The sequence below is a fragment of the Heterostelium album genome (genome assembly GCF_000004825.1).
Source record: "Heterostelium album PN500 unplaced genomic scaffold PPL_scaffold10, whole genome shotgun sequence".
Classification (NCBI taxonomy): Eukaryota; Evosea; class Eumycetozoa; order Acytosteliales; family Acytosteliaceae; genus Heterostelium; species Heterostelium album.
Window position 1 is genome coordinate 931,994 of NW_008805072.1, and position 23,118 is coordinate 955,111.

Genomic DNA, 23,118 nt, shown 5'->3' on the forward strand with positions numbered 1-23,118 from the left:
TAATTTCAGATCTGATGTTTTAAAAATTAATTAATTTTTTTTATTTTAATTTAGTGAAGTCCAAAAAAAATAAATAAAAATTAATAAAAACAATCATATTTGGGTGGTTTTTCTTTGGCACCAACGAACGACGAAACAACTGGGTTAAATTTAACATGATTAATTAGAAGGTTATTTGTTTAAAAAGTAATTCATTCGTGTAGAAAAGGGAATGAGAAACCAGTAAGTATCAATATTAATAAGTTATTTTTGAACCTTATTTTTAACAAATTAATCAGACAGAGCAAATTCGCAATCATTTAAATAAGGAAGGGGGTCATTTTTTCATTCTTAACAATTTCCCTTAATTTCTAAAAACTGCCCAATAATAAGTAAATTTAAACAACATATTTAAAGATGGGTGTTTTGGTTTTAATTTCAAATTTTAAACTAAAAAATCAATAGTTTACAATTTTTTTTTTTGCAAAATGAATTCAGAACCTTCCAGTATTAACATCAATAATGATATAAATAATCTAAATAAAACAATTCATAAATCAAGGGTAATTATATAATTAATTAAATAAAAATAATCATTCTTATAAATTAACACTTTAATAAAAAAAAGTTTAATGAAAATCCAGAAGAAAATGCCAGTTTCTTATCGATATTTACATATAGGTTTATGAATCCTCTAATGAAGATCGGTGTGAATAAACCTTTGGAATTTGAGGACCTCTACCCTATTAGAAATAAAAGTAGCGCCAATTATCTGATAGACAAATTCGAGGCTCTATGGAAAGCTGGAAAAGATTTTCATGGTGGTCCAAACAATACAAATTCCAAATCTTTGGTGGGAACTCTAAATTCCCAGTTTGGTCGACAATATCATTTTTCTTTTCTATTTAAATTTATAGCTGATGCAAGTGAATATATTTATCCATTCATGATATATAAAATTGTAAGTAGTTAACAAATATAATTTAATCTGAAATATTAATAATTTATTTAAAACATCAAAGTCAAATTATATTCAAGATCCAACTGAACCAACTTGGCACGGTCTGATATATTCAGGATTATTTATGTCGGCTTATTTAATAAATACATTTTTTATTAATCATTGGGAGTATAGAGTATATACGGTTGGATTTAATGTAAAATCAACATTGGTAGCTGCTATTTATAAGAAATCTGTATGTATTTTGTTGATTGTTAAATGATAGTTTACTAATATTAATATAAATTTTCAAATGATAGCTTTTGATTTCGAATTCAGTAAGAGAAAAAGAAAATAAAGGAAAAGGAAATACATTGAATTTGGTTTCAATGGACGTCGACAAAGTTGAGGCACTAATTCAAGATTTCCAATATATTCAATCAGCTCCACTTCAAATCATTGCTTCCTTTATATTGCTATTTAGGTTGCTATCTTGGAGTGCACTGATAGGATTCGGTTCACTTCTTGTGGTTTTGCCACTTAACTACTATCTATCAAAGAAGGAATTTGAAATTGAAGATGAAGTTATGGAGAGAAAAGATATAAGAACATCTAAAGTAACAGAGGCAATCAATGTAAATATTATTTTATATATACCTTTATTTTATTACCTTTATACTAAGACGACTTTCTTTCCGATCATCATTTTAGAGTATTAGAGTATTGAAATTCTATGGTTGGATCAATTTAATGTTTAATAAAATAATGGGGTTGAGAGATTCCGAAGTCAAAGAAATGAAGAGATTGAATATTTATACTTCTTCTCTATATTTATTTTGGTCATTAATACCCGACTTGGTTACAGTCACCACCTTTTGCGCCTATACTTTATTAGGAAATCGATTGGAATTGTCGACTATTCTATCATCTCTTACATTATTCTTCATTTTAAGACTTCCATTAAGGTAAATTAATTTAATATTTAATGGTTATCATTTTAAATACTAACAAGAATTATTTCATAACAGTTTACTACCTCATTTATTCTCAAATATATCAGTAGGATTTGTTTCGATTAAAAGAATTCAAGAGTTTCTCTTGAATGAAGAGTTACAAGAACCAAAAAAAACATTGGCTGGATCTACATTCTATGGTGAAATTGATTCAGAATTCGAATCAAATAATATTGCAGTTTCAATCAATAATGCAACATTCCAATGGAATTTTGTTAATCTTAGTGGTGATGATGACGACGATGACGGTGAAGAAAGTGATGGAACCACTGATAAGAATATTGGAAAGATAGAGTTGAAGAATAAAAAGAAGAAAGAAGAAAAGAAACTATTGCTAATCAATGATGATGAAGAGGGTGACCAAAGTGAAGAAGACGAAGAAATCGATGAAACCAGTGGTATGGAAGATACATTCGTGTTGAAGGATATCAATTTGGATGTCAGCATCGGAGAGTTGGCAGTGGTGATTGGACCAGTTGGAAGTGGAAAGAGCAGTTTACTTTCATCTCTGCTTGGTGATTTGAAATTGATCAGTGGTGGTTGTGCACTCCAAGGAAACATTGCATATGTCAGTCAGTTGCCATGGATCATGAATGGTACACTTCGTGACAATATCTTGTTTGGAAAAGAATACGATCAACAAAAGTATCAGAACATATTGGAAATCTGTGAATTATTGGATGATCTGGAGTTATTACCAAAAGGAGATATGAGTGTGATTGGAGAGAAAGGAATCAATCTTTCAGGTGGTCAAAAACAAAGAGTGTGTATTGCTCGTGCATTGTATCATGATGCAGATATCTACCTTCTCGATGATCCATTGGCAGCACTGGATATTCATGTTGCACAAAAGATATTCAAGAATGCAATTCTCCCAATGATCCCAAAGAAGACAGTAATCTTGGTTTCTCATCAAATGTATCCATTGGAATTCTCAGACAAGATTGTCACAATGAACAATGGTGTCATTGAAAACATTTGCAAATATGAAGAGATGTCAAGAGAAACATGGGAAGTTTATCAATTCCAAAATCAAAATGCCAAGAAAGAGAAAGATGAAGAAGAGAAAGATGTGGAAGAAGAAGATGACGACGAGGAAGACGATGATGATGAAGATGATTTGATTCTCGAAGAAGATAGAAATATTGGAAAAATATCATACAAACAATATTTTGCTTATTTCAAGCAAATTGGTGCATTCTATTTGACAATATCAATAGTATTGGGATTTACGGAACCTATTGCCTCTACCTTCGGAAACTACTGGCTGACCAGATGGTCTGATGAATGGCAGAAAAATATTCACAAATCGCTTTGGTACTATCTTGGAATCTACTTTGTATCTGCAGTTATTAGATCGGCATGTGTATTTGGCTCTACGCTTGCAAATACATTTGGTGGTTTGGCAGCAAGTCAACAGTTCCACAAACGAGCACTTACCAAAGTTTTAAATTCACCAGTTCAGTTCTTTGACCAAAATCTCTCTGGTCGTATTATCAACCGTTTCAGTAAGGATATCTACAGTCTCGATGCCAATATCGCTATTTACATTGGTGATGCCAGAGATTCTCTATTGAATTCAATCTCAGTCATTGTGATGATTGCAATTGCTAGTCCAGCGGTGTTGATCCTTCTCCTTCCGATTGGAATTGCATTCTATTTCATTCAGAAATGGTATTTAAATAATGCTCGTGAAATTCAACGTTTGGCATCGCTATCACTCTCACCTGTATTGACCCACTTCTCAGAGACACTAACCGGTCAGAATGTTATTCGTTCTTTTGGTGCCAGACAACGATTCATCAACACAATGAACGAAAGAATCGACTTGAATGTCAATTGTAACCTCTACGAAGAATTCATTGCACAATGGGCAAATCTTAGACTTGGTCTGCTCTGCATTTTGTTTGTAGTTGGTGCATCACTCTCGGCAACATTCCTCAGAGGTCATATCTCAGAAGCATTGATTGGATTGGCACTCAGTTATTCAATTACACTGTCTGGTGAATTGAATTGGACATTCATGCAAATGAGCTATGTCGAAACACAAATGAATAGTGTTGAAAGATTACAACATTATTGTGATCTAGAGACAGAAAAGTTGGAAGGTAAAGAGACACCCAGCTGGCCACAGAACGGAAGAATCAGATTCAAGAACTTCTCAATGAGATACAGACCAGAGCTGCCACCATCATTGAACGATATCAATCTTGAAATTGAAGCAGGTTCAAAAGTTGGAATCTGTGGAAGAACTGGTGCTGGAAAGAGTTCACTTCTCTTGGCATTGTTCAGATTGGTCGAAGCTGATTCTGGTCATATCGAAATTGACAATGAGAATATCGATCAAGTTGCACTTCAAGACCTGAGAAGCAAGATGTCAATCATTCCACAAGATCCTGTTCTTTTTGCTGGAACTCTCAGATATAATTTAGATCCGTTCAGCACTGCCACCGATGCCCAATTGTGGGAAGTCATTGAACGTGTTCACCTCAAAGAGAAGATCAAATCACTTGATTGTCTGGTTTCTGAAGATGGTGGAAACTATTCAGTTGGTCAAAGACAACTGAATGTGTTTGGCAAAGAGCATTGATCAGAAAATCAAAGATCATTGCATTGGATGAAAGCACAGCAGCGGTCGATCTTGAAACCGATGCAGTCATTCAAAAGAACATCAGAGAGGAATTCAAAGATTCAACAGTGATCACGATTGCACATCGTCTCAACACAATTATTGATTATGACAAGATCGTTTTGATGAGTGAAGGAAGAGTCAAACAAGTGGGTAAACCATCTGAACTCATCGAATTGGTCGAGAATTCTTCAGTTAAGCTAAATACAGATCAACAAGATCTGCTATAATTCTCTAAATAAATATAAAAATCTATGATTTGAATATTATCTTTTATAAATTAAATTCCTAAAATATTATCTTTATTAATATTAAATAAATATAAATTAAATGATTTCTTAATACTAAATTAAATTCCTAAAAGAAACAAACGCAATTTAAGATTTTTTTTAAACAAATCAAAAAAGTCGAAAACTAAAAGCTTCTATTTTACTTTTTTTTTCTCATTCTCTGAAATTCAAAAACGTTATCTTATCTTTTTATCATATGATTACAAAGATGATTTCATGTTATATTCTCTTTCTAAATTGATCTGGTATTCAAAAAAGGTTTAAATAGGAAACGAAGATCTTTCAAACCAAAATCAAATTCATTCTAATCAAAATGAGTGATACTCATAAAAAAATAAAAGATGAGAGTACCATTTCAAAAAATAAATACAAATCTAAAGTATGTCTATAGTTTCCAAGATATAATTATTCACAATATTAATTTCTATTTATTTTAGTTTTTAGTGAACCCTGAAGAGAATGCAAGTAATTTTTCAATACTTACTTATAGTTTTATGACACCATTATTGGCTATTGGTGTTAAGAAACCATTAGACTTTGAAGATATCTATCCACTCAAGGATAAGAGCAAGTCGGACTACTTGTTGGAGAATTTTGAAAACGTTTGGAATTCCAGAAAGAATGTCGGTTTCTTTCAAACAAAATTTTTGTTAAATACTTTAATAGCTTTGTTTGGAAGATCATTCTTTTGGGCCTTACTTTTTAAACTCTTTGGTGACCTGACATCATTTGTTTATCCATTAATGATTTACAAAATGGTAATTATAAAAAGTTAAATGAAAAAGATAAAATTTCTAAATAGATTTTTTTTAGACAAACTATGTAATGGATCCTTCTGAATCGATATGGAATGGTCTATTTTATTCTACTATAATGATGATTTCTTACATTTTCAATACAATTTGTAAAACTCATTGTGAATACCTTACTTTTATTGCCGGTAAAAGGATTGAATCTACTTTAACAAATGCAGTATATAAGAAATCTGTAAGTAATATATTTTTATTTCTTTATTAATATATTAATGTTTTTTATCTAGCTTTTAATTTCTCATACTGGTCAAAAAGATAAGGGAAGAGGAAATACTTTAAATCTGATATCAATGGATGTTGATTCCGCTGAAGGTGTATTCCAAAGCTTCCAGAATATCATATCAATGCCAATACAAACAATTATTTCACTCGTACTTTTATTCAATTTGTTATCATGGAGCGCTTTTGTTGGATTTGGTTCCCTACTGGTGTTTGTTCCACTAAATTTCTACACAACCAAGAAACAATATGCGATCGATGATGAAGTAATGAACAAGAACGATAAAAGAATATCAAAGGTCTCTGAAGCTATCAATAGTATTAGAGTTTTAAAATTCTATGGTTGGATCAATATGATGTATGATAACATCATGCAACTCCGAATGGAAGAAGTGAAAGAGAAGAAAAAACAGAGTGCACTTTCAGCAGTTTTGTTTCTTTTTTGGAATTTGATTCCAGATTTCGTTACTGTCTCAACTTTTTGTGCATATGCATTATTAGGAAATTCTTTAGATATGCCAACAATTTTAGCTGCCTTGTCTATATTTTTTAATTTAAGATATCCTTTATCGTAAGTATCTAGTATATATCCTATTTGAAAACTATATATTAATCAAATCAAATTATAGAATGTTACCTCATTTATTTTCAAACATGTCAATGACAATGGTTTCAATAAAAAGATTAGAAACATTCTTAATGAACGAAGAGCTTGAAAAACCAAAGACAAATCTTTCTGGATCAACTGTTTATGGAGATTCTGACCCTGATTTCGAATCAAAGAATCTAGCTGTTTCTATCCAAGAAGCAACTTTCCAATGGAGTTGTGTTAAAGTTGAAGATGAAGAAAATGAGAAACAAGAAAAGAGTTCCTTTAAAAACTCAGAAGAAGATACTGAATCAACTCAGGAATCTACTGAAGAAGATCTTTTCGTGTTGAAGGATATCAATTTGGATGTCAGCATCGGAGAGTTGGCAGTGGTGATCGGACCAGTTGGAAGTGGAAAGAGCAGTTTACTTTCATCTCTGCTTGGTGATTTGAAATTGATCAGTGGGTGGTTGTGCACTCCAAGGAAACATTGCATATGTCAGTCAGTTGCCATGGATCATGAATGGTACACTTCGTGACAATATCTTGTTTGGAAAAGAATACGATCAACAAAAGTATCAGAACATATTGGAAATATGTGAGTTAGTTCCTGATCTTAACACTCTCCCCAAAGGTGATCTTAGTGGCATTGGAGAGAAAGGAATCAATCTTTCAGGTGGTCAAAAACAAAGAGTGTGTATTGCTCGTGCATTGTATCATGATGCAGATATCTACCTTCTCGATGATCCATTGGCAGCACTGGATATTCATGTGTGCACAAAAGATATTCAAGAATGCAATTCTCCCAATGATCCCAAAGAAGACAGTAATCTTGGTTTCTCATCAAATGTATCCATTGGAATTCTCAGACAAGATTGTCACAATGAACAATGGTGTCATTGAAAACATTTGCAAATATGAAGAGATGTCAAGAGAAACATGGGAAGTTTATCAATTCCAAAACCAAAATGCCAAGAATGATGAGGAAGAGGCTGAAGAGGACGACGAAGAAGATGAAGATGAAAGTGATGATGAAAGTGAAGAAGTATTTTTCCAAGATGAGAGAAACATTGGAAAAGTATCATATAAACTCTATCTAGACTACTTTAAGCAAGTTGGTTTTGGATATTTAGCTCTCTCAACATTATTGGGAATACTATCTCCTTTTATGTCAACCTATGGAAACTACTGGCTAACAAAATGGTCTGAAGAATGGCAACAAGAAGACCATTCTTCTCTCTTTTACTATTTGGGAATATATTTTCTTTTGTGCATCCTAATGTCAGCTTGTGTATTTGGTGTTTCTCTGGTCAACTCATTCTGTGGTTTAAATGCAAGTGAGAAATACCATACCAGAGCTTTGACAAAAGTATTGAATTCACCTATTCAATTCTTTGACCAAAATCTCTCTGGTCGTATTATCAACCGTTTCAGTAAGGATGTATCCAGCATGGACTCTTCCATTGCTAGCAATCTTGGAGATGCCAGGGATTCTCTCTTTAATTCATTATCTGTGATTATAGTGATAGCTATTGCATCACCGATTGTATTAGTTTTACTTATACCAATTGGAATTGCATTCCGTTATCTCTATAAATGGTTCTTAAACAATGCTCGTGAAATAGAAAGATTAAGATCTTTGGCACTCTCACCAGTATTGACACATTATTCAGAAACACTTACAGGTCAGAATATTATCAGAGCTTTCGGAGCACAGAAAAGATTCTTGGGAATGATGCAACAAAGAAAGGATCTTCATTCCTCATGTAGTCTGGCAGATGTTTTCATCTCTAATTGGGCATACTTTAGACTGGAAATGATATGTGTTCTTTTCATTGTTGGGGCAACACTCTCAGCAACATTCCTCAGAGGTCATGTCTCAGATGTGTTGATTGGACTGGCACTCAGCTACTCTATTTCATTGTCAAGCGATTTGAATTGGGCTTTCCTTCAACTAAGCTTTGTGGAGACTGAGATGAACAGTGTCGAAAGATTACAACATTATTGCAACTTGAAAACTGAAAAAATTGAAGGTAAAAAGATGTCACCAAGTTGGCCAGAGAATGGAAGAATCAGATTCAAGAACTTCTCAATGAGATACAGACCAGAGCTGCCACCATCATTGAACGATATCAATCTTGAAATTGAAGCAGGTTCAAAAGTTGGAATCTGTGGAAGAACTGGTGCTGGAAAGAGTTCACTTCTCTTGGCATTGTTCAGATTGGTCGAAGCTGATTCTGGTCATATCGAAATTGACAATGAGAATATCGATCAAGTTGCACTTCAAGATTTGAGAAGTAAGATGTCAATCATTCCACAAGATCCTGTTCTTTTTGCTGGAACTCTCAGATACAATTTGGATCCATTCGATACCGCCACCGATGAAGAGCTGTGGGAAGTCATTGAACGTGTACATTTAAGTGATAAGATCAAATCACTTGATTGTCACGTCTCTGAAGATGGTGTAAATTTCTCAGTTGGTCAAAGACAACTGATGTGTTTGGCAAGAGCATTGATCAGAAAATCAAAGATCATTGCATTGGATGAAGCAACAGCAGCGGTCGATCTTGAAACCGATGCAGTCATTCAAAAGACAATCAGAGAGGAATTCAAAGATTCAACAGTGATCACGATTGCACATCGTCTCAACACAATCATTGATTATGACAAGATCGTCTTGATGAGTGAAGGAAGAGTCAAACAAGTTGGTAAACCATCTGAACTCATCGAATTGGTAGAAGAAAAGTCTGAAATCTAATAAATAATAAAAAGATAATTTTTAATTAATAATGAATTTTATTATAAATACATGTTAGGATGATAAATAATATTAAATATACTTATATAAGTTGAATTAAATATCTTTACAAACTTATATAAGTTGGAAAAATGTATAAGTAAAATGAATGCCAAGTTGAATTAGACAGTCTATTCATTTACTTTTGACTGGTGTTGTAAAGTTGTTTTAGAGATTTAGATACAGGAAAGAATATGCATTGGATCTATCGTCATAGATCTATGATGATTGTAGACTAATGTTGTTGTTGTGTTGGTGTTTAGTTTAGAGGTAACCACTTTCTTCGGCAGCGAGTTTAAGATCACCTTCTTGGATATCGATGAGTTTCTGATACTTGTGAATTGCTTCGGTGAGCACTTCAAACAGTTGTTTACCTTCGCCATCTCTACAAATGATTTTTCTCTTGTGTGGCTCAGACTTGTATTTCATCCAGACGATATCTTGATTCTCGAAATCCAAAGCTACTTCTTCGATACCAGCAAAACTGTTTTCACTCTTGATCCTCTGTTGATCGAGATTGAGTAGTGAATCGATTGTCAACTTAAATATACGTTCTTGATGCTTGCCAGCGTTGTTCACTTTGATCACGCGATACTCTGTTGGAAGTGGTCCGCTGTGTCCAAACGACGACGGTTGGCTATTTGGGTATTTGGCCAAACCAACTTTGAATCCAGCCTCGAAAATATCCTGAATGATATGGTCACGCTCCAACTCGTGGTTACAAACATAACGTCTGACACCGTCCGACGAATTTCCTCCGGATTTTAGTGATAGGAATCCAATTGGTCCACGTGGCTTGTGGCTTTGTTGGGCAGGCGATGCAACTGAGCTGGTGCTGCTGGCGTTGTTAGTGGCGCCAGTGGTCATTCCACTTCCACCTCCACTTTTGAATTTCATGGAAATCTCAATGGAACCGAGTGCAGAAGCAATCTCTTCAATCTCATCGATACGCTTCTCATTCTGCACTCGCTTTGTCTTTGGATCGATGTTCAACAACGAATTGCTGGTGAACTTGATCAGTCGCTCCTGTCGTTTTCCCTTTGAGTTGACTTTGACAACACGATAACTCTTTGTAATGTAATCTTTACTTGTCTCTGGCAATGCTATATTCTCAGTGTCTATATAAGTGGTCAGCTGTTTCCAATTGTAAACTTCATGAATCTTTCTCTTTAGCTTTCTACTGGTGAATGCTCTCATAAAGTAAATTACAGCACGAGTATATGCAGATGGATGTACAATAAATAATTTATCAATATTCTTTTTATATCTAGAAGTAATTACAAATAAGTATATGAATCGAGATATAAAACTATAAAACCACATGTTTGTTGTTACTTACTTTCTTGAGAAAACTTCAGCTAATTTTGGAAGATGAGTAAAAATGGCACGTTTCATTTCCGAGGAGATGTGACACCATGACATATCGACGATGAGGGTATACGATGATAGATTGACACATGAATCCATAACCTTGAAGATGTGTGCTATCAATGGATTAATGTTGTCAAACACCTCTGGCTTGACACGATTGACAATGAGGTAGAATACAGGTTTATCGTGCTTGTCGTTCGGTCCTTGGAAGAGGAATCTAGCACGTTCCAACATGAATGTAAAGTCATCGAAACCGGAATTCAAATTGCCGCTTGGCTGTTGATCGTATTCCTCTGTTTCTTTTTTCTTCTTTTCGATTTTCGTCTTTGGCGAAGGACCGAGATCCTTTAGGAGTTCGAGAATCCTCAGAGTGGCACGACACGAAACCGCCATCTTGATAGCAACCTTCTCACGGTAGAGATCCAATATACGGTGGAGATCAAAGAGATCGTGTATCTCGACGTGTCTGATGTATCCATCCCATGGAGTGGGTGCCTGTTGTAGCTGTGTAGCTGCGCCGCTTCCGTTGCTATTTGTCAGTTTTACAGTGGCTGCGGATTTATTGTTACCGCCATTTTGAATCGGTGAGAATGTAGAGGGTGTTGTAACCATCCACTTGGAGGTGGCAGCCGGTTGCTTTCCACCGGCACCAGTTGGTTTACACACAACAAATCCTTGTTGCATCGAGATTCCTTCGAGATCTGCCCATTTCTGAGTTGGACTGGTCGGATCCTTACAAATCATCTGGAAATACTTTGACATTTTCGGTTTATTATCTGTAACAATACTATTCATACATGTCATAAACTCTTCTTTTCCACCAAATTCAACTCCATTCGATACATTCTATAAATAAATAATAACAAATAATTTATGAACCAATTAATATACTTGGGTGTTTAAACATAAATAAATTGTTAACAACTAACTTACTTGTAAAACCTTTGCCAATAAAACTAAATTTCTCTTTGCTCTTCTTGATGGTACAATATCGGATGCAATCAATTTCGAATATTCGGGTGTTACGATTGCAGGTGAGAAGAAACGGAGCATGATAAAACCACCGACGAGCGGTGCAAGTGACTCTGGTGCATACTTGAGTGCCGACTCGGCGGTGTAGTCGGCGACTGCACGAATTTCACGTGGCATCTCCTCTACGACCTGAGGATCTGTGATACGGTCGATAAACATCTGTGACATCTCCAACAATGCCTGTCGGTTCTGCTGTAACTGTAGCTCAGGGTTGGTGATGGCCTGCTCGTAGCCGCTGTCTTCTTCGTTGTAGGTGGCCAGCTTTCTCGGGTCGATCTCCAATCGCAAATCCTTATCCTGAACGACACGAGTCACCAAATCGGAGAGCACATAACGCAGATAGTTGGCACCGATCAATCTTACGTATGCACCCTCGATCTTATTGACGATGTTGTTTCCACGCAGAATCGAGCCTTCGCCCTCCGCCATCACCTTCGAAGTGAATTCATTGTAGATCAAATATTTTATCAATGGCAATGTCTTGTTGGCTGCACTGAACAGATTGACTATTGTTTTTGCAAATGCATCGACCTCTGAAGAATCCAAAAGATTCGCCAAACCACATGTAAATCTAAAAAACAACAAAAACACACCACGAATCAGTATCATCTATACTATTCATAGATTCGGTTTCGTGATGAATTCGAATCGATTTCAACTACTACTACTACTTACTGTGTATCTTTTACCATTAGATCTACCAATTCACCATAGAGTGCCGTTGAATTGTTCCATGCAGTTCTTCTCCATACCAAAACTCTACCTTCACTGTTTCCACTATCCATTATGTAATATATGTAACTTGTGAAATCAGATGTCTGATTGGATTTATATATAAACTATTTAAAAATAATTTTATTGAAAAACAATCTTTTATGATCTTATCTTATCTTATCTTATTTGATTGTTCCTAAATCAAGTAAGTTGATTGAAATTTCAAATGTTGAAGTTTTTTTTTTTTTTTGAATATAAACAAATAAAGAGGATTTATAAACAATTAAATATGTAAAGCATATCTCTTTATTTATAAAACAACACTAAATTTGAAATCTTTATAATAAAAAGAGAGATGGAGCTGCCCTTTCCTTTCATCCAAAAAATGATCATTTTTTTGACAAAAAAATTTTTTGAAAAAAAAAAAAAATGATGATGTATACAATTTTGTCCCAATTTTTGGATTTTTTTAGATCTAGATTATTCATTATTTTTAATTGAAAAGATGATGGTTCCTACAAAAAAATTAAAAAAAATTGTGATATTTATTTATCAATTGAAACGGGTTTTTTGATGTTATTGCCTTTGCGTCAATTGCAAACATGTATTTTTTAAAATGTGTTATCTAAATTTTATTTGTTCTTTAAAGAAAGAGTACTATTTTCATTTTCATTCTTTCACTTGTGGTTGTACATGTTTTACTTTTGGCTTTTTCTACATACTTTTATATTTGCTATTTTATTTGAAGTGTGAGAAAACTGCTTGTTGTTGTCATTGTTTTGTTTTTTTTTATGTACATCCCGATTTTATCCCAAAATGCAAACATTATTTTTTTACACTTTATAATAATCAATGTTTAAAGTTCCGACTCTTATTATTATTACATTTTTTAATATTTTAGTTTATTGGTTTTTTTTTATTTTAGTTTCAAAAAAATAAATAGATCGTCAACGTTGGTTTTTACAACTTAGCTACCACAACATGGTTTTCTTTGTTGTCCCTCACCACCGAGATTATCTATAGTGTTTTGGGTTGGTGTACTATTTATAATTCTAAATATATAAAAAGAGTTTTTAATTGGTTAATTATATAATTTTATTGATTCTTTTTTTTTTTTTTTTTTTTGTTTTTACATACATATTTTGAATATCTTGAACGATTGTATCAAATACAGCATTAACACCAACATTATCTTTTGCACTTGTCTCTAAAAATTTAATTCCCAATTCATCAGCCAAAGCCTATATTAAATTTAGTAGGTTTAATATAAAGTTATAAAAAGGTATTAATATCACGGAATATATTTAAAAGATGATTGATTCGTTCGTTCGTTCGTTCGTTCATACCTTTCCTTGTTCGTATGTAACTTTTCTTGATGGTAAATCAGATTTATTACCAACGAGAATCATGATCATTCCACCCATGGAGTAGTTATTGATGTCTTCGATCCAGTTTCTGCAACGATCGAATGATTTCGAATCGGTGATGTCGTAGACCACGATGACACCATGTGATCCACGATAGAATGTCTGTGTGATCGACTTGAATCTCTCTTGACCTGCAGTGTCCCAGAGTTGCAGTTTGACAGTTTGTCCTGTCTCTTTGTTTCTGATTGTCTTTACATTGAAATCTACACCAAGAGTTGGTGCAAAGTGTGGTGTAAATGTATTATCTGTAAAACGAACTAAAATCGAACTCTTTCCTACAGCTGTCTCACCAACCAAAATAATTTTATATAATGTTTCTTCTCTAAATTTTATAATAATATCATTAACAAATAGTTAATAACCTTTTTTTTCTTTATTAATAAATAATAATAATATAATATAATACTTACTCTGACATATTTTAGTTATATATATATATATATATATTTATAATATTTATATATTTAGCTAGCTTTTGTTTAGACTAATAATGATTAAAATAGTACAATGAAATAATATTGTATTGTAAAAAGTAAGCAAATAATATAATAAATAGATTGTATTGTATTAATTTGTTTTGTTTTTTAATCTATTATATAAAAAAATTCAAAAAAAAAAAAAATGTTTTGAGATTGATTTTAAAAATTTAAATTTAAATTTAAATAAAATATTATTATAAATAGATAAATAATAATGAGTGAATAAATTGTATAAATATGTGTTTTGTTTTGTTTTTAATTAATTATTGATAAATTTTTCGATTATATAAATAAATAGTGTGTTTTTAGTGTGTAAACAATTTTTTTCTTTTTTTTTTTTTTTGAACAAGAATCATTGATTTTGAATTGATAAGAAAAATTCAAATTTTCACCCCATATCCCCACATTCCAAGAGGTGCAAAATCAACCAGAGAAAATCAACCCTTTGTCGACCTGGGTTTAATATTCAACTAAATGTATTCGTTGACATCTTTATTGATTTCTTTTGAGCGGAAAATAAGAAAGAATTTAAATTTTTAAATTTAAAATGATCATTTTTTTGTTAAATTACTTGTAAACGAAAGCAAGATAGAGAAATTGATTATCACGAGCTGATCTGTTTGTCTGATCTATCCTTTTTTAACAATTGCTGAAGGTCTCTTCCAAATAAAGAATATCAAGAACATACCAACAGATAAAACTACAGTAACAATCTAAATAGATAAATAGATAGATTAAAACAAAACATAATGATTAGTACTAATCATAGAGTGGTGGTATGAACAAATATAACAATCTAAAAGTAAACTTACTAAAGCAATTGGCCCGATTGGATCATAGAAAGGACCTCTTGTTTTTGTTAAGATGGCATGTCTTCTTCTTCGGAACATAAGGTATGAGTATATGAGGAATCCGAGGGCAATCACCCACAGTGAGACACCGGTGAACAGTGTAATGTTTTCAGTGCCAAAGAAAGTGATGATCGATGTACCGATCGCACCGAGTGAGAAAGTAAGTCCGACCCAACTCATCCATGTACGCTCGTTTGAGAAGAGTTTCGAATCGTCTTTCAACACCTTTCTCCATACTGGAACTTTGTTTCCATTTTTGCCGGCACCGCCACCATTCTTAAAGCCAATGGAGTGTTGCAGCTGTTGCAGTATCGGTTGTGTGCTATTGGGACTTTCCATCTCGAGAAACTCCTTTGGTATCTTGCCAATGCCATCTACACCACCGCCAGCAGCACTCGATCGTATGACACCACCGGGTGGCAGTTGTCTCTTTTTAACATTTCCTTCTTTATCTTTATTTTTATTCTTCTTTGATAATTGAATGACAGAAGGTGGTTTTGGTAATAACAAATTATTATTATTGTTATTGTTGTTATTATTATTATTATCTAAATCACTTAAACCACCACCACCACCGGAATCACTTCCGGTAGTTTGTTGTTGTTCCTTTCTCTCTTCTTTTAGTTGTCTTTTCAATTCTTTCTTTAACTTTTTCTTTTCCTTCTTTTTCTTTTTCTTCTTCTTTTTCTCAGGATCATCAGCATTATCGTCATTATCATTGTCATCGTCATCATCACCATCACTTTGATTGTTATCTGAATCTTCAAGATCGCCTTTTGTATTGTTGTCGGTATCTGCATCCCTTTCCTTTTCCTTTTTTTTCTTTTTCTTCTTTTCTTTTTCTTTTTCTTTTTCTATTTCACCTCCACTTCCACCCACTACCAAATCATTGTCCGATTCATCCATTATTCTGGCTTTAGGCGGAGAGATAACTTTATCAAGTGGAGGACTCGGTGATGTATAGTTGCTTGGTGTGAAGAGATTTGGTGAAGTCGGCTTCGATAGTTCCATGTTTGGATTGGTCACAGCAGGCGCAGATATAGAAGGAGAAGGTGTTTTATTGGGATTGACTGTTGGTGATGTGTCAATTGGCGACAGAGTCTTTTGAGGAGTTACACCAGTTACCGGTGAGACATACTGAGAGCTACCAGGTGATCGATATACACCACTTGTCAAAGGAGGTGGTGAAATATTATAATGACCAACTGTTGGGGAATTACTACTACTACCTAAATTCTGAGGTGAATAGGTAGTTGGTGGTAATGGTGGTGTTTGTCTAAATTGTTGTTGTTGTTGTTGTTGTTGTGGTTGCTGCTGCTTATCATTATTATTGTTATTATTATTATTATTGTTATTATTATTATCCATAATTTTTGTTTTTTTTGTTTTTTTTAAAATAAAATAAAATAATAATATAAACAATCTATAGTCCTATAAATAAATATATCATAGATAAATAGTTTTAGATTTTCTATTATATATAATAAATTAATAATTGAAGTAAGTAAATATGAGTAAAAGATAGTTATTTGTTTAGTTTAATTAAAAAAAAATTAATGAAAAGTAAACAAATGACATTAATAATGAAAGCAACAACAACAACACTAAAAGTAAATTGATTCAAACAATTTCACACAATTACACATAATTTAAATAATTGTTACCATAAATGTGGTATGAGTGGTTTAATTTAATTTAAATTCAAGAAAAAGTTGTGTGTGTATTTTGTTTTTTTTTTTTTGTTTTTGAGATTACACTATAACCAGATTCTAACTCTCATTGAAGAGCTCTTCATTCGTATTCACATGTCGAAAATTGTAAACAGAAACACTTTTGTTTGATTATTTAATGAAAAAAATAATAAATAAATAAAATAAATAAAATATGAATAAATTATTATCTAATAACCAATGATTGTAAAAAATAAATATCTTTGAATTTGAATACAGTCAATTCAATTAAATTTTATCGCATGTCTAAAAGCAGCCGAACTTCGAAAAAGCTCAAAAACATGTTTTTTAATAAAAAAAATACATAAACGAACGACTAATTTTTTAACACTAAATCATTATCACTTTTCTTATTTATTTATCTATTAATTAAGAATGGATATTAAAAAGAAGACTCCTACAAAGAATAACACTCCAAAGAAGGAGAACAATACTCCAAAGAAAGAGAATAATACTACTCCAAAGAAGGATAAAGTAGTCAACTCTGCAAAGAAACCAAATAAGAACTATGGTGCTGCCAAATCTGTTGACAAAGACAATAAACTAGTAACTACACCAACAACAACAACAAATACTTCTACTACACCACCACCAGCTACTAAAGAAACAACACCAAATAAAAAAACAACAAAGAGAAAAGATATGGAGAAAGAGTCAACTACTGAAGCACCAAAAAACAAACAAACAGAAACAACAAAAGCAACTACAACTACTACCACAACATCAACTTCTACAAAACCAACAAACAAAAAACAAAAAGTAAATAATAATAAAAAAGAAGAGAAGAAAGAAAAAGTTAGTAGAGAAAAAGAAACAAAGATTGTTGAAAATAGTAATAATAATAATAATGATAATAGTGAAAATGTAAATGTTGTTAGTAGTATTTTTGGAGGTAGTAATGTTAGTGGATTATCTATTTTTGAAGCATTGAAGAAGCAATCAGAGTCAAAGGATGATGCTGTTAATCAAGAGGTTATGGATTCGTTTGCCACTTCCAACGCATTCGAGGCACCAAAGGAAGAACAAGAACCAGAGGTCAAAGAGCAAATCGATTCACTCTTACAAGCAAAACCACAATTGAATTCCGTCGGTAAACCAATGATCTCTGAGGAGGAAAGAGAAATCAGAAAGAAGAAAGATCTCGAAATCAGAGAGTCAGAGGATCCAATGACTATCTTTATTTCAAATATAGATTTAAAGACAACTAAAAATGTAATTATTATAAATTTATTATTAGTTAATTATTTTTATAATCAATTAAATAGAGACTAATCAATTTAAATTTGATAATAGGAATTGAAAGCATTCTTTGGTAGATTTGGAACAATAAAGACAGCTAGATTTAGATCATTACCAGTGTCAAAGGAAGGTGCAAACAGAAAAGCAACATACATTAACAAGGAATTCCATGAGAAGAGAGAGACATGCAATGCTTACGTTGTCTATTCAAAGGAGGAAGAAGCTCAGAAAGCTGCTGACGAAACAAACGGTACTTTGTTCAAGGAAAGACATATTCGTGTTGATTTGGCCTCGAATAAACATGTAAGAATAACAATTCATTGACAGATAGATATTAAATACAGTTTATATTAACTAAAATAATAATTTAATTATTTTCTATTTATAAAAATAGAATAAGGGAAAAGATGAGAATACGGTATTTGTTGGTGGAATTCCATATGAATTGGAAAATGAAGATCTCTTCAAGTTGTTCGAAGACAATATCGGTGATGTTATGAGTGTTCGTATAGTAAGAGATAAGTTGACTGGTCTCGGTAAAGGATTTGCTTACGTGGAGTTCAAGAAGCTGATCAACGCAAGAAGAGCCATCCAAGCTAAGCAACTTAGCATTGGTGAACGTACAATCAGAGTTTTCCCAAATAAACAGAATCCAAAAGGAAAGAACGTTAAATCAGCAAAGGAGAAGAAAAAGATTGGTGACAGAGTACCAAGAAACAGAAAAGGAAACAAGAAAAACAAAAAGTCAGAAGAAACTTCAACATCTGATTAAAATAAAATCTGATTTTATTTTTTTTTTTGCTTTAATTTAAATCAATTGCGAGTTTTTTTTGCTGAGGCAAAAAATCAGAGGCTATGATTTCACGCAAACTTTGAAAATGATTGATTTTGATTTGTTGTGCGGTTAACATCATCTAAAAATGCAGATTTAGTTTGTTCAAAAGAGGTTTAAAAAGTTTCAGGGTATAAGTTCACTGAGCGACAATTAACCTTTCGCAAACATGTTTTTTGATTTTATTTATTTTTTTTTACTCAGTGACACTTTTAACTTGATCAATCATATGAGTGTTTATCAAATGATTTCATTAAGTTTAAATCTCCTCTTTCATTAACAAATAACAATGGAACCAATCTCTGGAAATTCTAGTCAAGTATATATTGTCACTGGTATTGTATTAAACAAATTCAATAATAGTTACACCTTGATCAAATACTAATAAAAATATTTTAAAACAGGTGCAACATCAGGTTTTGGATGGATTTTAGTATACAAGTTGTTGACTGCTGGACACTCTGTTGTAGCAACTACCAGAAACAAGGTCAAGTTGGATCAAAAGGTAGCTGATTATTTCAAGAATGATGAGAATGTCTTAAAGCGTTATTTGGGTTGCCAGGTTGATCTTGCTGATCGTCAATCAATTGAATTGTGTGTCAAACAGACCGTACAAAAGTTTGGAAGAATTGACATTCTGATCAACAATGCCGGATACTACCTCTATGGTCACGTCGAAGATATGTCCGACAAGGAGTTGAGAGATAATTTTGATGGTAATATATATTAGATTTGATTATTTGAAAAAAGAGATACTAATATAAAAATTAAAGTCAACTATTTCGGTCCAGTAAACTTTGTCAAGTTAGCTTTACCATTCCTCAGAGAGTCAGCCAAGACCAACACTACTGGTTCTCGTGTTCTCAACATTGCTTCTATGGCTGGAGTTTCTGGTAATGAATTCATGGGGTAACTATTAAATATATATTTTCTTATCAATTTCAATCAACAAAAATATATTATAAATCGATTCAATGTTAACATTTTTATCTATTTATATCAAATAATTTTAGAATGTCAAGTTATGTATCTACCAAGTTTGCTCTTGAAGGATTTTCCGATGTTCTCTATTCAGAGTTGAAGCCACTTAACATTCATGTTACTAGTGTAAAGCCTGGTGGATTTAAGACTGAGATCTTGACTGAGCCATCACCATGCTCTGCTCACTACCCATCTGCCAACTACCCACATGTCAGTGTTGCCAATTGGGATCAACAAAAGGTTGGTTTGCTTAACGGTGATCCAGTCAAGTTGGTCGATTTATTGATCAAGGTATGCACCAATCCAAACCCACCACAACATTTAGTTATTGGTCCAGATGCCTATGGACTTGTCAATGGTAAATACAAGAGAGTTCAAGACGACATGGCTCTACTCCAAGCTGAGTGCACCGCCACAAACTTTGATGGTATCCCAGCCGCCGCCACCACCAACTAAATAAAAAAAACTAATTCGTTCAATTTAAATTCTAAATAAAAACTTCTATGCGAGAGATTTATTTAATGGGTGTTTTTGTAGTGAATCGGTACTAGCATTCATTGGTTGAAAGCGCATATTATTATTGAGGTAATCTATATTCAAAGTATCTGATGATCCATTCATTGCCTTTTGATAACATAATTTCATATTAGACCTAAAATTTAGTTTTAATTTAAATAATAGGTTAAATATCTAATTAGTTTTGATCAATTCTGAATAACAATTGAATTTCTCTTTAAATTCATACTTTGTTGGGTTAAACTGTGGGTGAAGCATAATATTTTGGTAACCTGAAATGGTAGAGTTGAGTATTGTACACTTTTCATCTTGCAGAACTTTGAGTGTATTAGGGGCATAAGAGATTTCACCTGGGAAGACCATTGCACATCCAACATGAATACAAGATATAACTGAACATATATTTCCAGAGATGTTAAACAGAGGAACATCCACGCAAAAGATATCGCTTCTACTCATAGATTTCTCTTTGGCAAAAGAGATTCCTTTGTTTACTATCATCTCTTGAGATAGTTGAGCACCTGTCTTTCTCTCTTCATCCGATCCTTTGAATACAATTGAAACGGTGTCTTTCATCGATACAGCCTTTTCCAGAGCTTGAATGTCCAGTCCTTTCTTGAGAGCCATGATTCCCATTGAAAGAACACTGATGAATCTTATCATACCAGGACAATCTTTAGGAGTTAGAGATACTACCACTCTGAGATTTGGTAGATATCTGGAGCGTAGGTGTCCCAGTTTAGATGTCTCTAACTCTGGGATTATACTATTGAGATATTGAAAGTAGTATGGTGAATGTGTTGGTTGAATGAATAATGCTTTACAAGAATATATATTTAACACCATTTCAAACTCCACTAGACTTAGATGATCATTCAGGAAAACCAAAATGATACCCAATCTAGTAGATGCCAACTGAGTTAACAACATCTCTACTCTATTTCTACTCCAAATAGCAACTCTATCTCCTTTTGATAAACCTAAATTGAACATTCCAGCTGCCAAATGATCTACTTGTTCAACCATCTGTTTCCAAGTTAAACTGATATTCTGTTCTTTAAATAAAACAGCAACATCATTTGGATATTGTTTTGAATTTTCTACCAACATTTCAAAAATAGTTGGGATATCATTATTATTTTTACTTGTCATTATTATTCTTTATTATTTATTTACAAAAAAATGAAATTAAATTAAAAATTTGTTTTAAAACAAATATTTATCTTTTATTAATATTATTATTATTAAAAATTTCTAAATAAATATTAAAATTATTATATATATAGTAAAATAAATATTTTTTTTTATTTTTTATTTTATTACAAATAGAGAACAATTGGTAAACTTTTAGAACCAACCAAAATCTAGAATACAATAAAAAGAATTATTTAATCCTGGGTACACACTTCTTTAAAGAACCAAATATTTATAATGTGTCACCTTTCCAAAAAGGAATAAAGTTGAAGATGAAATCTATTGGTTTGATTTTGATTTTTCATATTAAATTAAAAAAAATTTTGTTTTTCCTTAAAAAAATAAAATAAAAAGGGTGTTGCAATATTAAACCCAATAAATTAATTGGTTTTTAAAAATGAGGTGCGGAAGGGTTAATATGAACAAAAATGTATGTTTCGTCCAAACATGTTTAAATATTACGCGTTTTAATTTGAAGTGAAAAAAATCCAAATATATATAAAATCTATGATTATCAGAGTATGAATAAAACCGATGTTTTTTTTACACTTGAATTTTTTAATTTTATTAAAATAAATTAATTGGAAAGGTTAGATCGATGAAACGATCTAATTTTAACACGATGCGATGAAGTTATACATAATGAGTCCTGGATTATTAAAACAACTTCCAACGTTGTATTTAATTGGACATTTACCATTGCCAATGTTACAGTTGTTCTCGATGACTGGGCCGGATTGTAGGCAATAGAAAGAGTAACCCAAGTAGATATCGAAATAATTATTTTGAATGAATAGGTATGACAATGGGGTACCTGAACAATCGGAATCGTAGTAGTAGGTGATGGTCATACTATCGCTGATAGAGTTCAAATAGTTTCCTTGGCTAACCTTGAAATTGAAAGCAATACCACTCTTGGCCAAGTGGAAATCTTCACCATTTGTAATCTTGGTTTCGTTGATGATATTGGTCATGCAAGAGGTGGCGTATTGATGAGTGAAGATTAAAAATTCGTCTTCGGAAGCACCTTGGTTGAAACTATATGAGACACCGTTGTCAAAGTCCTTAATACATCCTCCAATGGCTGGTGCAGCATATCCATAAAGTTGGTAATATGGAACCAAATTTACAAAACTATCAGTATATTGTCCATATGCCAAAGCTGAAAATGCGAAAATTGTGAAAAGAATAATAATATTTTTCATTTTTTTATCGGATATATATATATTTATATTTGTTTAATGTTTTTTTAAATAAATATTGTTTTTCGTTGTTTTACAACTTTTTCAGCAATGACATTTATAAAAATTAATCAAAAAAAATCTGATAAAAATGTCGCTAATTTTCCATTTTTGAAATCAAAAAAAGTAGAAAAAAAAGTTAGAAACTGTTTTTTTTGCAACCAAAGATTCGGAGAAAAGATATTTGTGCGAAGAATCTTGATAATCTTGAATCTTTATTATTGTTTGGTAAAAAGGTCATTA

The 23,118-nt window shown here is 32.5% G+C and overlaps 9 protein-coding genes across 9 annotated transcripts; 4 read left to right on the forward strand and 5 right to left on the reverse strand.

Annotated features, from left to right (window-relative positions):
- Nucleotides 1-467: 467 nt before the first annotated feature.
- abcC5 (ABC transporter C family protein) lies at nucleotides 468-4,791 on the forward strand (the record flags this gene model as incomplete). Its single annotated transcript, XM_020583122.1, has 8 exons — nucleotides 468-542; nucleotides 608-940; nucleotides 1,002-1,175; nucleotides 1,240-1,554; nucleotides 1,631-1,884; nucleotides 1,948-3,837; nucleotides 3,877-4,453; nucleotides 4,492-4,791. The coding sequence occupies 8 exons, from the start codon at nucleotides 468-470 to the stop codon at nucleotides 4,789-4,791; spliced, it is 3,918 nt and encodes a 1,305-aa protein (XP_020429309.1).
- A 373-nt stretch (nucleotides 4,792-5,164) lies between these two features.
- Nucleotides 5,165-9,229, forward strand: PPL_12389 (uncharacterized protein; the record flags this gene model as incomplete). Its single annotated transcript, XM_020583123.1, is given in 8 exon segments — nucleotides 5,165-5,230; nucleotides 5,289-5,418; nucleotides 5,518-5,609; nucleotides 5,665-5,838; nucleotides 5,891-6,453; nucleotides 6,512-6,915; nucleotides 6,935-7,164; nucleotides 7,265-9,229. The coding sequence occupies 8 exon segments, from the start codon at nucleotides 5,165-5,167 to the stop codon at nucleotides 9,227-9,229; spliced, it is 3,624 nt and encodes a 1,207-aa protein (XP_020429310.1).
- A 303-nt stretch (nucleotides 9,230-9,532) lies between these two features.
- Nucleotides 9,533-12,989, reverse strand: nfaA (Ras GTPase activation domain-containing protein; the record flags this gene model as incomplete). The annotated part of the gene is made up of 5 exons (XM_020583124.1): nucleotides 9,533-10,535; nucleotides 10,608-11,485; nucleotides 11,573-12,242; nucleotides 12,347-12,510; nucleotides 12,969-12,989. 5 exons carry the CDS (start codon nucleotides 12,987-12,989, stop codon nucleotides 9,533-9,535), a joined length of 2,736 nt encoding a protein of 911 aa, XP_020429311.1.
- Nucleotides 12,990-13,352: 363 nt separating this feature from the next.
- Nucleotides 13,353-14,230, reverse strand: rabC (Rab family GTPase; the record flags this gene model as incomplete). Its single annotated transcript, XM_020583125.1, has 4 exons — nucleotides 13,353-13,437; nucleotides 13,523-13,626; nucleotides 13,732-14,134; nucleotides 14,223-14,230. 4 exons carry the CDS (start codon nucleotides 14,228-14,230, stop codon nucleotides 13,353-13,355), a joined length of 600 nt encoding a protein of 199 aa, XP_020429312.1.
- Nucleotides 14,231-14,396: 166 nt separating this feature from the next.
- Nucleotides 14,397-16,510, reverse strand: PPL_12392 (prespore-specific protein; the record flags this gene model as incomplete). The annotated part of the gene is made up of 3 exons (XM_020583126.1): nucleotides 14,397-14,401; nucleotides 14,980-15,004; nucleotides 15,104-16,510. 3 exons carry the CDS (start codon nucleotides 16,508-16,510, stop codon nucleotides 14,397-14,399), a joined length of 1,437 nt encoding a protein of 478 aa, XP_020429313.1.
- Nucleotides 16,511-17,247: 737 nt separating this feature from the next.
- PPL_12393 (RBM34 family RNA-binding protein) lies at nucleotides 17,248-18,883 on the forward strand (the record flags this gene model as incomplete). Its single annotated transcript, XM_020583127.1, has 3 exons — nucleotides 17,248-18,084; nucleotides 18,166-18,414; nucleotides 18,506-18,883. The coding sequence occupies 3 exons, from the start codon at nucleotides 17,248-17,250 to the stop codon at nucleotides 18,881-18,883; spliced, it is 1,464 nt and encodes a 487-aa protein (XP_020429314.1).
- A 349-nt stretch (nucleotides 18,884-19,232) lies between these two features.
- PPL_12394 (SDR family oxidoreductase) lies at nucleotides 19,233-20,380 on the forward strand (the record flags this gene model as incomplete). The annotated part of the gene is made up of 4 exons (XM_020583128.1): nucleotides 19,233-19,278; nucleotides 19,348-19,659; nucleotides 19,717-19,852; nucleotides 19,957-20,380. 4 exons carry the CDS (start codon nucleotides 19,233-19,235, stop codon nucleotides 20,378-20,380), a joined length of 918 nt encoding a protein of 305 aa, XP_020429315.1.
- A 234-nt stretch (nucleotides 20,381-20,614) lies between these two features.
- PPL_12395 (uncharacterized protein) lies at nucleotides 20,615-21,592 on the reverse strand (the record flags this gene model as incomplete). The annotated part of the gene is made up of 2 exons (XM_020583129.1): nucleotides 20,615-21,114; nucleotides 21,208-21,592. 2 exons carry the CDS (start codon nucleotides 21,590-21,592, stop codon nucleotides 20,615-20,617), a joined length of 885 nt encoding a protein of 294 aa, XP_020429316.1.
- Nucleotides 21,593-21,659: 67 nt separating this feature from the next.
- On the reverse strand, nucleotides 21,660-22,839 carry PPL_12396 (uncharacterized protein; the record flags this gene model as incomplete). The annotated part of the gene is made up of 2 exons (XM_020583130.1): nucleotides 21,660-21,694; nucleotides 22,332-22,839. 2 exons carry the CDS (start codon nucleotides 22,837-22,839, stop codon nucleotides 21,660-21,662), a joined length of 543 nt encoding a protein of 180 aa, XP_020429317.1.
- Between the last annotated feature and the right edge of the window lie 279 nt (nucleotides 22,840-23,118).